The sequence below is a fragment of the Suricata suricatta genome, chromosome 12 (assembly GCF_006229205.1).
Source record: "Suricata suricatta isolate VVHF042 chromosome 12, meerkat_22Aug2017_6uvM2_HiC, whole genome shotgun sequence".
In the NCBI taxonomy this organism is placed as follows: domain Eukaryota; kingdom Metazoa; phylum Chordata; class Mammalia; order Carnivora; family Herpestidae; genus Suricata; species Suricata suricatta.
The window spans coordinates 45,012,828-45,026,757 of record NC_043711.1 but is presented as its reverse complement, the minus strand read 5'-3'; the positions used below and the strand labels follow the sequence as shown (position 1 = coordinate 45,026,757).

The 13,930-nt window shown below is 43.9% G+C and overlaps 1 protein-coding gene across 1 annotated transcript in view; it reads right to left on the bottom strand.

Annotated features, from left to right (window-relative positions):
* The window catches only part of PDZRN3 (PDZ domain containing ring finger 3), a 237,373-nt gene that overhangs the window by 209,387 nt on the left and 14,056 nt on the right, over positions 1 to 13,930 (bottom strand). Inside the window, exons 3-4 of the mRNA XM_029918283.1 lie at positions 12,375 to 12,461; positions 6,659 to 6,766 (exon numbers count right to left, since the gene is read on the bottom strand). Of these exons, the coding sequence (XP_029774143.1) occupies positions 6,659 to 6,766; positions 12,375 to 12,461 (195 nt within the window). The remainder of the gene's footprint in view (positions 1 to 6,658; positions 6,767 to 12,374; positions 12,462 to 13,930) is intronic.

The window sequence follows — 13,930 nt, the reverse complement described above, 5'->3', positions numbered from 1 at the left end:
AGAGGTATTAATGTTGATGAAGATGATGAAACTGTGTATGTGTGTTTATATTGCATATTTACATTTTCTAGCTCTATGTGCAGATAGTGCACAGAAGCAAAGAACCCCCTCCCCCATTATTATGACCGGCCCAGCACCGACATTATGGTTTCAAACCATCATTCCTCACTAAATGGAGCCTGAGTTACTTGGAAAAGTGGCTGATTCCAAAGTTGGGTCAAGAAAAGTATAAAACGAACCAGAAACATCCTGTAGTGACAGAAATTGAGAAAGTTCTCAAAAAATGATGGGAACGTGACAAAAGGACCTACTATCTTTTTAAGAGCTCTGTCTGGTCACAACTAGCCAATGTGACCACCAAACCATAAGAATCAATGAGTCGATACTGAGACGGATGGATGAAGATAAGTAAGTAGGTATAAAAACGGGGGGGGGGTGGGAGAATACTCTTTCTTATAGTGGAAAGCCAACTAATAAACACAGAAGGAATGCAGTTAGAAAAATCACCATTTATCAACCACCTAATAATTACCGATTCAAGTAAAAACCATAAAAGGGTGCTAAAACCAGTGTATTAACGTTTGAGGAGCAGCAGGATATTTACATAGCCACAAAATATCCCCACATAAGATACAAGGTAAAGGAGAAAACAACTTGATAATGGAGAAGTCTGGCAGATAGGACTTGAGCCAAGTAGTCCAAATTTATGTTACCAATTAACACGTGAGTCCAAACAGGATGTGCTGAGAAACACACACTATTACTTCTGTGGTATTCCCATTCAAAATATATGACATAGGACCTAAATCCGTATTTATGAGCAACAAACAGACTCAAATTGAGAGGCATTCTACAAACAACCCGGTTTGCACTCTTCCAAAATACAAGTAGTGTGCACAACAAAAAAACTTGAGGAACTGCTGTCAAGTAAGAGACACTAAAGAAAAATGACAACTAAATAAAACCTATGATCTAGGATTTTCCCTCACTGTAATGGACATTAAAGGGATTATTTATGAAATCCTAATAAATCTGGTAGATTACATGAAAGGCAGCCCGCCATGTTAATTTCCTGATTTAGACAACTGTACTGCAGTTATGAGAAAGTCTTATTCCTAAAATACACACACACTGGTACATTTAGGAATTAAGAGCAGAGAGAGAAAAGGATTCAAATAAATGTAATAGATGTCAGTATTTGGGGAATCTGGGTAAATACTATGCAGGAATTCATTTATAGATGTCTGAAATTATGTCAAAATAAAAGTCAATAGGATAAAGAAAAAAGAGTCTTAATGAAAGACAGTTAAGTTCTTTGTTTTATTTTTGAGAGAGACAGAGCACAAGTGGGGAAGGGGCAGAGAGGGGGAGACACAGACTCTGAAATAGGCTCCAGGCTCCGAGCTGTCTGTTGGCACAGAGCCTGATGTGGGACTCAAACTGTGAGATCTTGACCTGAGCTGAAGATGGACGTTTAACCGACTGAGCCACCCAAGCACCCCTCGTTTTTTTAAAATAAATGCTTCAACAAGTGAATTACCAGCCATTCTGAGATTTTCACTGGTGTCCAAACAGTATCTTCTAACAATAACAAATGGTACAATGTCACTGTGTTCTAGCAAAGTCTGGCTCTGGAAGGGAAAGTATTGTTAAAGGTTTCTGGTCAGTCCTGCAACCCAGTGCTAGTAGCCATGACAGGCTAACTAATCCTACAGCTAACAAAATCGAGGAGCGGGTTTACACAAAAGCTGCAGAGGTTTCACAGCATCTGTGACCACAACGATGGGTCTTTGAACCCTCACGCTTTTGAGGGGAACATGTATTTACAGATGATGGTACAAAATCATGGCTCAGGGCAACCCCCCACTTTCACCGCACTCCAGCACATCGGTGCTCTCCGAGGACAACAGGACAATGCTTTTAACCTGACAACTATCACACAGATGCACTCACTACCCAATGGGAGACTCACACAATGCATTCGTGAGCTCAGTTCTCCAGCCTAAGAAGCTTGAAAACTGCCATATATATATATAAATGAATATATAAATGTGGATGGCATCTTCAAGTGGTTTTAGCATTACTTTGGAATTGCACCATGTGACCAAGTACTTGCCATGCCAGCCATGTAGCTAAAAAAAAAAAATTGAACCAAGAAACGAATATACTGATAGCACATGCCGCCAAGTCAATTTGCTGGTTTCCTAGGAGGCTTTGGTTTTTCTATGCTTTTCTTGGCATAAACACTTCACCCAATGAAGTATTTGCATAGCAAGTCAAATACCTCATATGGCAGTCAACTGACGAAACAGCGAGATGCTCCAATGCTAGGGAAATCAGCTGGCTGGACTTGGAGAGAGACGTATGCTCTCCACATGGGACACCCCTCAGGGACGTGTGAGGGTAATATCAACCATATGTGATGTGTGACCTTTTGGTTTCTCCAAATCACTTACAGTAGAATGGGCAGAATGTGACTGGTGGTCCTAAGTAGATTCTAGAGGTCACAGCAAAAAAGCATTTTATTTGTGATGGAATCTGTTTACGTCAGTTAACTCACACTCAGCTGGTGCTGGGCAGTTTTTTTCCAAGGGTTTCAAACTGTTACAAAGAACAAAAGCAAAGCTCCTTTAACAAATGTGGTGCTGAGGTGTAGGAGCGTTCATTGTCTTCAAAACAGAGTTCATAAAGCAGACTAGGCTCTGAGGCAGAAAAACTAAGACCACTGGGGTATTTATGGTTTAGAGTGAGTACAAAAGGTACTATGGAGAAATTAAATTTAGTTTTCTAAATGTGACTATATGCAATGAAAGGAAAGGTCAGAAGTTATGACAAGGGTCTGGGGCAGTTCCTAAGTAAGTACAGGGAGAAAACACACACACACACACACACACACACACAATCAGAAGGAAATACTGAGTACATTGGAACTTGCTGTATCGCAGGGTCAGATGTGAGGTAGGGTAGGCACAAAGGTCTGTCGGTCCCAATCCAGGGCAGACAGGGGACACGAGTGTGGGCTCCTGGATCAGCCAGGCTCCAAAGCTGTAGCCGGGGCTGGGAGGACACTTGATCTGAGGGGGCCAAGACTTCTAGCCCCAGGACGGGCCAGCTCAGGCCTCTGCTCAGGCCTTGAGGGCCCCCAGACAGGAAACCCCAGCAGTCAGACTAGCAGGGGGCACATTCACGGTCTAAGGCTTTGGAGTCAGATAAATCTCTACTCCAGTGATTCTCCCAGGTACCCCGATCATTCCCTGAGGCCGTGCTGGAAATCCAGGGGGGTGGGGGAACTCAAGGATTGGGGTAGGGGCCAGGGATGCCGAAAGTCCTACAACGTACAGGGTCCCACACAGCACACATTAAGCTTCCAACGCAGCTGGCACAAATCCTGTCAGACATTTGTAAAGGTAAAATAACAAGTGTTTTATAACTGAGTGGAAAGCCTAACCCTGTTTTACATTTAAACACTAAGGGTTTTTTTTTTTTTTTTCAGTGTTACTATATACTGATCATACACCCTTGTTCAGAGCAGCATTATTCACAATAGTCAAAAGGTGGGAGCAAACCAAGTGTCCATCAGGGGACAGAGAGAACACGCAATGTGGCATATGCATTCCTACACACAGTGGAAGAGTATTTAGCCCTAAAAAGGAAGCAGTTCTGATACATCTTATAAGAGGATGACCCTGGAGGTTGAATCATGCTAGATGAAATGAGCCAGACACAGAAGGACAAATACTGTATTATTCCACACACACAGGGTGCCTACAGGAGTCAAAAGCACAGAAACGGAAAGCAGGGACAGGGTTGCCAGGAGCTGGGGGTGGAAAGAGTATGGAGTTCTTTCACGGGGACAGTTTCACTGAAAGCAGATAGAAAGCTCTGGAGACGGATGGTGGCGGTGGCAGCACGACAGCATAAATGCCACACAAGGGTCTAACGAGAAATGGTTAAATGGTTAACTTTGGCTTAGGTGTATTGTGGCACAATTCAAAAAGTACACACACACACACACACACACACACACCAGTGTGCAAATCACAAGAAAACGGGACTCTGTTGTGCCAGAGCTTAACCACAGCCTGTTCACCACTGCAGAAAATTCAATCGCGGATGGCGATGGGCTCACAGTGCCTGTGTCCCCAGCACCACCTTCCTGCGCCGGCAGTCTTTCCAGCTGGAACGTCGTGTTGGGTCTAGAGGCAGACGCATCCGGGGGCATCACGGTGCCTTCCGATGTCACCATGCCCACGTGCACACACCCTGACGCACGTGCTTCATTATCAGTTACCTTCCTTTTCACCATTCTGTTACAGTACATAGAGATCTTACACTGAGGGGCGTGCGCTTGTATTTAACAAATCTCATCCTGTGAGAGTACTGGTGGCACTGAAAAGCTACTTGCTATAAAACAACTGGAGGGTGCGGGCCTGCCCTTGGGCTCAGGGAGCAGACAGCAGCAGGGAGAGAGGATGCCCTGAAGATTCGACAGTAAATCCCGAGACTCACTAAGTCTCTGTGGATTTAACAGAAGCACCCTTTCACGAGAATGACAGTTCTTATGGTGTAGGTCGGGTGGTAGTTTGCATACTCCCTTGCAAAAAAAAAGAAATATGGAAGCGAAGTAGAAAGCTCCTGACTCTCCTTAATGATCAAACACAGGCACACTCAAAATAATCAAATCTGTGCCCGGTAATCGACTCGGACAAAGACGAGGTGAACCAGGGCACACGTTTTTCAGGCATGGCAATCACCGTGTCACACCCAAGGAGATCAGGATTTAACAGAGAAGGACCTGCTGCACCAATTGCAATGACACATATATTGTGTCTCTACTGCGATCATCCTTTCCACCTCAATACTGGGACATGATTACTATTTTACATACTGTCCAAAAGGGAATGTGACTTACTAGAAACCATCCCCAACATTTCAAATTCAGATTCCCCCCCTGCCAAGAGAAAATCCCACCCAGCTGTAGATTTCTCATTTGCAAAACATAAGAGCAATGAAATTCCATGACTTAGAGAAACTGGCCATTCCTCCAAACCCTTGGCAACGGAAGCTGTACTTATCTTTCTGAACAATAGCCTCAGAAAATGTATTCTTTCTCTCTCAGGAAAAAGAAAAAAAAAAAAAGACAGTAAGTATGTCTTTGAGTTCTTGAGAAAGCGCTCTTGCCCAAGCAAATTCCTCTTTAGGGAAAATCCACTCCCCTGATCTGGGAAGTATAAAGATTGACCCTAAAGCATGCAGTAAAAAGAGGTCCAAGTTTAAGAACCCTTCAAAAAGTCAATGGGGATGTAACAATATTAATAATGCCCTTAAAAAAATCAAGTATCCCCTTAATATTTAAGTTACCATAATGTACCCGCTCCTGCAGCAAAGTGACTCTTAGACCCCAACGCGTTCAGTTTGCGTTCCCAGTGACATTTAACAGAATGTTTCCCTGAGGACATAAATGACCCTGAAGTGTGCTGCTTTGCACACTGTAGAATTCATTCAAACACGAAAGGAAAATCCAGACTTTGTTCTCAGTCTTCCCAAGGCTCCTTTCCCCGGGGAGAACCATGTGGCCAAATTCCAGTGGGTTACATGAACTTCACTCATGGCTTATCTCATAGCTGAGTTCCCATTCAGCCCAAAGTTTTGAAACAGACTGTGAAAACAACTCAAGAAATACAGATGCTACGCCAATGTACTTGGAATACCAGCAGTGCTGTTTTCCCAGTTCCCCATTCAATGTGCCATGTTACATGGCTATGGCCTGTGGTGACTTTCTTGTGGGACTCAACATATCACCTTGGATTCTCCTATTTAATTTATTCCACCCAGTTCGTCCATGAATTTACCCATTTAAACAGCAATAGACATCATCCAAAAACAGCAGTAGAAAACAGTCAGTTGTATCCAACTTTGCACCAAGAGCCCATACAAGGGGGCAATGAACAACCTACTCCCTTTGGGCAAGCTGGGGCATCTGAGGACATCTGTGTGACCCTATTCCAGTGTGTTGGACAGTGGGGCAAGACATCTACCTTCCCCAGAGGAAATCCACACACCCACTCTATAAAACTTAAAATGCTGCATGAAGAACTGAATACATAGAAGGTGGGGATAATGTGAGTGACTATCCTATCAACCTTTGCCTGCACGTCCCTGGACCAACACCTGATAAAACCGGAAACAGACAAATCCAGAAGATCGAATGATGCATTTGCAGCAGTAACAGTGTGCCGCGAGCTGGGAGGACCTGAGCAAGCCCCCAGAGCCGCCTGGATCTTACTCTGGGAACCAACGTCAACACCGACACAATGGGCACAATGGGGCTGCTCATCTGGTTCTAACAGACAACTAACTCTCCAACGGCCTTCGCACAAAGCTGTAACTGAAGCCTCCAAAACAGATGCAAGGCTAAAGGAAGAGAGCCAAATTGTGAACATGCCACTTATAATCTGGCTTCTCTATATTTAATATAAACAAAAACTTAACACCAAGGCAATCAATGTTCTGTAGAGTCCCACACAAGGGGAGAGCTTTCCTGCCCAACCATCACAAGGGTTCAGGCCTCCCTCCCCAACCAAGTATCTTGCACCGAACTGGATGAAGACAGGATGGCATTCAACCTATTAAAAGACACTGGCCAGCGTTCACATACCTCAATAATCCTGTCATGAATTTGCAGGCCTCCGTCCTTGGCTGCGGGCCCACTGTCAACTATTTTGGATACAAAGATTCCTTCACTGGACGATCCATCCTGGTTGTCCTTTGGGTTAAAAAAAACACACACACACACATGAATGCTAGGCATTAACGTGCTTAAAGCTTACGCTCTTCAACTATGATGGACTCTAATTTATGTCAGAAGTGGCCATGGGGTGAAAGACCATCTGTTACCCCTAATTTCTGTTGTAATCTAAAATTAACACATGCACATGGTACAACGTTTCAAAACATACCAAAAGGTCTAAGTGCCTGCCACCTCCTACCCAATGTCCTTTTTCCTCTTTAGAGCATCCATTTGTGGTTTATATATCCTTTCCAAAACGCTTTTCATAGATCACCTTTCATCAACGTGTGTTTGTTTCTTTTTCATGCCAAACAGGAGTGTGCGCCCTCCATTCTTGCATATCTTGCCTCTTTGCTTAACTTCACAAATCTTAGAGACTTTCCGCCAGTCTTACGGTCTACCTCGCTCCCTTAAATGGCTCAACGGTATCCCAGTATCGGGATAGTAAGCACTGTTTCCAGCTGTCACTCTCAGAGACAACGATGCCTCGAATACCTTCTTCCCACCTGTACGATGAAGTATCTTTTGCACTAGGTATCTGGGGTGGATCCCTAGCAATGGAACTGGTGGGCCAAAGTTGTGTAGATTTGATGGGTCTTGCCAAATTATGCACTCAGAGCTCATTGGAGTGTTCTTCCATATCCTCACCAGCACAGAGGACTATTAAAACTTTTGAATACCCAACAATCCGATTGTGAAAATAGGTGCTCTGATTTACATTAGAAAAGCTCACCACCAGCACCCCAATCCTAATAAAGTCTCATCTTCAATCTCAAATCCCTTTAAATCTTTTTTCACAGTCTGGACTCAAACTTTCTGGGAAAGGCGACAGCTCGCTGCTCAAACTCCTGCCTTTATTTAAAATCAAAAAGCTCCAACAAGCTCATAAAAAAAATAAAACAACCCACCCCTCACAGCTTGTTCATCAACTTCATTCCCAACAGCACTCGGATGAATTCTCTCCAAGTGTGTGGATTAAGTTTCTAGTCATTAACAGATGGATTTATAAGTTAAATGGCACAAGTATGTGTTGTTTCCAAACAAAAGCATTTGAAAAAGTAATTTCAAGATCTTCCACAAAAACTTCAAAATCCTGGAGTTGCCATAATGTCACTAGATGATTTTAAAAATAATTTCTGTATAAAGAAACACATATAAATACCATTTGTTAAGAAGTAACAAAGAAAATATATAATTTTTCTCTTTAAACAACAAAAATACTCTAAAGGGAAAAAGGGAGGACTTTATTTAATGTGGTTTAAGCAACCGTTTCAAGTCCAAGAGCAACGGCTGAGGGTAAGAAAAGGCACACCATGTACCTCCTCTCTCTCTCCGTCCGTCCTCACTCCTTTCTCTCAAACACACATACATGCCCTACAAGGTTAATAAGCAGGATTCAAAATACACCAAAATCAGATTCTAAAATGAGCATTAAGTGTTTTCCCCAACATTTATCCCCCTGTGACAAAGACACATCTCTAAACTGACATCTGGATTCTATCAACAGTCTTCCAAGGGAGAAGGGTCAGCAAGACTGTGGGTGCTGTGCTCAATCAGCCGTCCTAGAAAGGCAGCCCTGCCCAGCATCCCGGCGCCCTGCACGGGCCCGCAGAAGACTAACCCTTCACTGTCTGGACTTTTCCCTGCCTCCTCGTCTCTTACAGCCGCCTTACTAATGCACTAACCCCGCACATTCACGTACCTCCCTACATGCATATCTCAATTTTAAGTGCACAGTTGTGCAACGGCTTCTTTTTACTGACTACATACTAAACACTAGGCAGGTAGGGAGTACCCTGTGTCCACTGTTTCATGCTCATAATGACCACAAATGCTACGTGCTCTATTATTCTCCATCTCACAGAGGAAGAACCTGAGACAGAGAGGTTAAGAAACTTATCAGAGGTCACACAGCTAAAAAGTAGCACAGGTCAGTTTCAAAACTCAAGACAGTTTAATTCCCTTACACAAGCTCTAAGTGCAATACTGCCTCCTATGGAGAAAAAACTCTCAAAAAGAAGCATTCATTTGGAAGTTCCACACTCCAGGCTATGGAATATTCCAGTGGAGAAACCTGAAGAATCTCAAGGGACCACAAAGGATTTAAGGATTGGTGGGCAATCTGGAGTTCCTAAGAGGTGATACCAATATATCCAATGAAAAGAGATCTGCACTTACTCTGAACTCATTACTTTGCATTTCTTGGCTGAAGAGGAAGAGGGAAATGGGGGACGGGATTCTGACTTTCGTTTCTTTTGCAGAATACTACTTTGCACACAAGTAATTTTTCTTAGGAGAGTCAGTAAGTTCAAGCAAAGGCAGAGAGGAACATGCAAAAGCAAACAGCACAATCAGGTTAAATTAAGATAGTAGTATGAGGTGGAGAAAGTATGCAAAATATATATATATATATACACACACACACACACACACACACACACACACACACACACACAGAAGGACAAAATCCAAGAAAACCAAAGATCCCATCCTGGATAGCTAGAGGTGTCTCTTCAAAACATCTCTCAATTCTTTCTTTGTTGGGCGCCTCTGCTAATCCATTTTAAGTCAGAGCTATTTATCAAGGTGAACTAACATGGCTCAGGATTTGTTTTGTTGTGCCGGCTTGAGAAAAGGAAGAATAAAAGGGATAAAAGGGACTGTTTGTACCCCAGGGGTACCTGCCGATGAAGTATACTGGCCAAAGGCTGAAGTGACAGTTCTGATACATTCCTTCAGAAACAGTAGCCAGTTTTGTGTAAGAATGAATGAATGAATGAATGAATGAATGATGTGACTCTGCAAAGAGCAGTGTGTCAGGCAAGGAAAAGACTTGTGTCAGCACCTCCGCCCGAAACCCCACCTCCCCCGGCTTGCCTCGGCCAGGCTTATGTCACAACCCAACCAAGCATCCAACACAAGAATTCCTTGGGAAATTCACACGTCATGCCTACTGCCTTCTACCTCCAGTTACTAACAATGAGTGTGCATTGTTGCTCATCTGGCTTTTTAGCGTGTTTTCAATGACCTGCCAGATTTCCAGGCAACAGTTCAGCATACATTTAGGGTTCATTATGCTATTTCTGCTAATCAGGAAAAGTCTTTAAAACACACTATTGTAACCACATGCATACGGAATGAAACTTCCCTCCAGGGGACACGCAAGTAGTTCTTGCAAAAAGACCACATGAACTAAGAACACTTACGAATGCTACAAAATTCACTCTGGCTTTCATTTCAATCAGCTTTTTAAAGGAGAAAGAAAAATAAAAGGTGCCTAAAACCTGTACTTTGGTAAGCACAAGAAAGAACCATATTCCAGGGGAGCTGGGAATGACCTTTCTTGTCAGGGAGGGACAGAAAATAAATCCCATCTTCACGGCCTTTCACATGTCAAGCTCTCTGACCATCAAGACACAGGCATGGCTCTCCGTGTGAAGCATTTTTCAGACTTTGGGCTCCTTTTTCCTATATATGCTTTGTGAAATGGGTAACAGACCTTGCTGGTTTGGGCTCTTTCGGCTACAGAAGTTTCTTAAACATCTAACAGTGAGGCGCACCTTAGTCTGTTGAAGTCATTTCTTAAAACTAGTAACAGTGGGTGGGGACAGGAGAAATAATACTTATTCAGACTCAGACCAGTAGGTTTAACTGGGAGGAAAATGGCAGTCTCTGTCATTCACACTAAGCAGGAGAGCAAAACACATTCTAAAACAAGTTGGCGAACACGGACCTGTTGTTTCCTGGGACTTCCTTAAGAAAGTCACCAAGACAAGGAGACAAACACTACTGTGTATGCCCATCTCTGGGCTCAGCAAAATGACGGTGCCCCCAGTCCCCACCCCCCTTCATTCTCACAGTTCTGGGGCGCCTAGGTGGCTCAGTTGCTTAAGCATTCTCTGTAGTTCAATCTCATGGTCTGAAATGTTCCTCGCCATATGTATGTTTTATAGGGCAGATAACGTGTCAGTCTGTCATTTAATGGTTACGTATCACCTGTAAGTAAGTTGCCATTTCTTATAATTAACTGTGTGTGTGTGTTTTTAAAACTGTGGCTTTGGCCAAAGCAAAGGGAACTCAACCCTAACTTCTCCTCATGCTAACTCCCCCATCTTCTCCCAGTCTCCTTCTGACCACTTCCTGCCTGGGTACCCCTCAACTCTAGCCATGCTGAACCCTTTCCAGTGCCCCCACATGCCAACTCCAACCCTATTCCGGGCTCTGCACGGGCTTCCCCAGGCCTGTTCACTTTCCTGCTGCTCAGTGGTCTTCAAAGATGCAAGGCAGTGCACTGGAACAATGAAAGAACACGTGACAAATTTTATTCATTCTCACATTTTAATTTCATGTTTTAAAATGCTTTTTGCATGAAACTTTATAAGTCACGTAAAATAGTTCAGCACTGAAAATATAATTCAGAGCTAACTAAATAAGCTGAATTTTTTAAAATTAAGAGTGCACAACTAAATACAGTATATATGGGCTTCCGATCTAGCAAATTCCCACGCATCCATCAGAATGCAATGCAAATGGCCGTGCCCCAGGATGCCTCCTCCCTGAGGGTGAGCCAGACCCAGGCGCACGGTGTAGCCACATACGGAGGCCTGGCATCTCCTTATCCTCCGGATTCAGCTGAGTACCTTCGCCTCTCTTTCCTGACCACCCTGGCCAGTGACACCCCCTGCTGCTTGGTCTCTAACGTCAGCTCCCACTTTTTTTCCTGCATCCCATGCCTCCAATCTGTAACTGTTGTCTTTACTTCTTTCTTGCCTGATGTCCCCACCAGGACACAAACTCCATGACCCCAGGGACCCAGGCTCCCTGGCCTCCACAGCGTCTCCCAGCTCCTACCAAACAGCCCCTGTTCAATACTTATTTGTTGAAGGAGTGAATTCGATTTTCTTTTCCTTTCCTTTGACTGTTTTCCTCTCACGCTAATAACATGAGGAAATGGTCCCCGGAAGAAATGAGCAGGAAATGCTGCACATCCACATAATCCCACATGAAAGGGGAGATCCTGCAATGCGCCCTTTGCCACGTCTGGTCCCCAGAGCCATTTCAGCGGTCATTTTCCTCCCAGCTAAACCTACTGGTCTGAATCTGACCTCTTCTTTCTGGAGGAGGAGCCAACAATGGAAGGGGGTGAGCAAAGAGCTGCAGTGGGAAGGAAAGCAAAGGGATGCCATCGTCCACAAAGAAGGGCATCACCCCTGACTAATGAAGAGCTGACAGAGCAGAGCTCCGTATCAGACTTCCAGGCACAGAGTCCACGCTACAGCTCAGTTACTCTCTTCCAACGGCACACATCTCACACCACATTCTTCAGTTCAACTGCCACCAAACCAGACATGCCCCCCAAAACCAAAATGGTTTAGATAGCTGTTGTAGTACTAGGACAATGCTATTTCAGGAGACCACAACTAAGTAAAAACTCCTCAGGGTGAAGATGTTAGATAAACAATGAACTCTCTAATTACAGAGAGCAGAAGAGGTGAGCAAGGTTTCTACTTCTCACTCCCCAAATCTTGAGCCCTCTTCCTGCTGCAGCAGGGAAAGGAAAAACACGTTTTAGTAATTAACATACCACACATGGCCGGCCACCAATAATATTGAATCCCAGGGAGCCAGAGTCTCGATGTAGGACGAGAGTCAGACTTTTGGTTTCTTCACCCTGTAGGGAAGAGAGGAGTTCAAAATTTTATTTACAAACAAGGAATAAATGGTAGCAATTTTCTTTCTATCTAAACAGACTCATGGGGTCTCAGGTCATCATTAAGAACCCTACGCCTCTTGGGTAATTGAAGCAAGGGAAGTCTTAGGGCCCAAGCTGATGCCCCTCAATCCCGCAGTGCCTGTGTAAGAATGCCTGGCGATGTCCAGACATGCCTCATGAACACTGTCAATCAATGACTCCTTGGTCTGCAAACGCATCTCTCCTCTGACCGGCCCATCACAGGCCGGCTGTCTAGACAGCTACTTTCTATTTGTCTCTCAACCATTCTCAACAGCGCCATTCATGTTTTGTCATGAGAGGTTCAAGTGGCAATGTCTCGGAAGTCTGAGCGCATGTACGGCCTGTCAATAGTCATCTGTGTTTGAGAGACTTGGGGGAAAAGCAGTGCGTGCAAAGTGAAACGCAAACGTGAAGAGGAAACAGAAAAATCCTGCATCTTGCTGAAAGGGGGAGGGGGGAGCAGTTTCACAAAGCAATTACTGTCCAGTCCACAGGAGATGCCGGGATGTAACAGAACACACTCTGTTCAGCGGCTGGTCAGTGTGAAGCCCTTTAAATCCAACAAGTCACCCAGGCAGGTCTACCGGGCACTGCGAACCAGCTGGACGGGACACAGATGCCACGGCACCTTAGCTGACACTCTCAAGTAACAGACAGGTGAATAAAAATAGGTTTAACCTTAGGAGTGCACTGTCACTAAACGGGCAGTGACATAAACATTAACCTCGCTGAGACACCTCTGAAATGTTCCAATTCTCTGAACGATACACAAAACTTTACACGTAGGGACTGAGAGACTTGGAAGTGCGGAACTCACGTTTTCTGTTAAAACAGGGTATTATTTTAATGCTGCATTTTTTAAGATAGGAAATACTTCATTAGAAATTTAAAAAAAAAACTCGTAATGGCTTATCACAAAATAGATGTTGTTCTGATATGTACGACTTCCTGGTCAAACCTTTGCCTTCTACTTTTTCTGTGGAAATAACTGACACATTGGAATGGGAGGCATGCCAAGTATCTGACCTGGTACACTGGCCCAGGAAACCACTCTCCCTGATGGGCATGGCAATGGCTTTTCTGAAGCAATGCTCCACTTACTGCTAGAGCTGTTAAGCAAGAAGCAGCAGAAATGTGCCCAACAGAATCAAAAGAAAAAAATATATATACATATGTGTGCGTGGGGGGGGGCTAATGGGCCTCAATACATAAAATTACCTACATGCTTAAAGCTCTTAGTAACCACAGCCGTTTCTCATGCCTAGTTAGTGCGCAGAATTTACAATATTAGAATGTTTCGAAATTTCAAAACTGTTACATAAGCCTAAGTATCAATTATTAAAATCCGGTAAAAACAAAAACAACCATTTTTCATCAGAAAAAGACAGTTTTTAGGGGCACCTGGG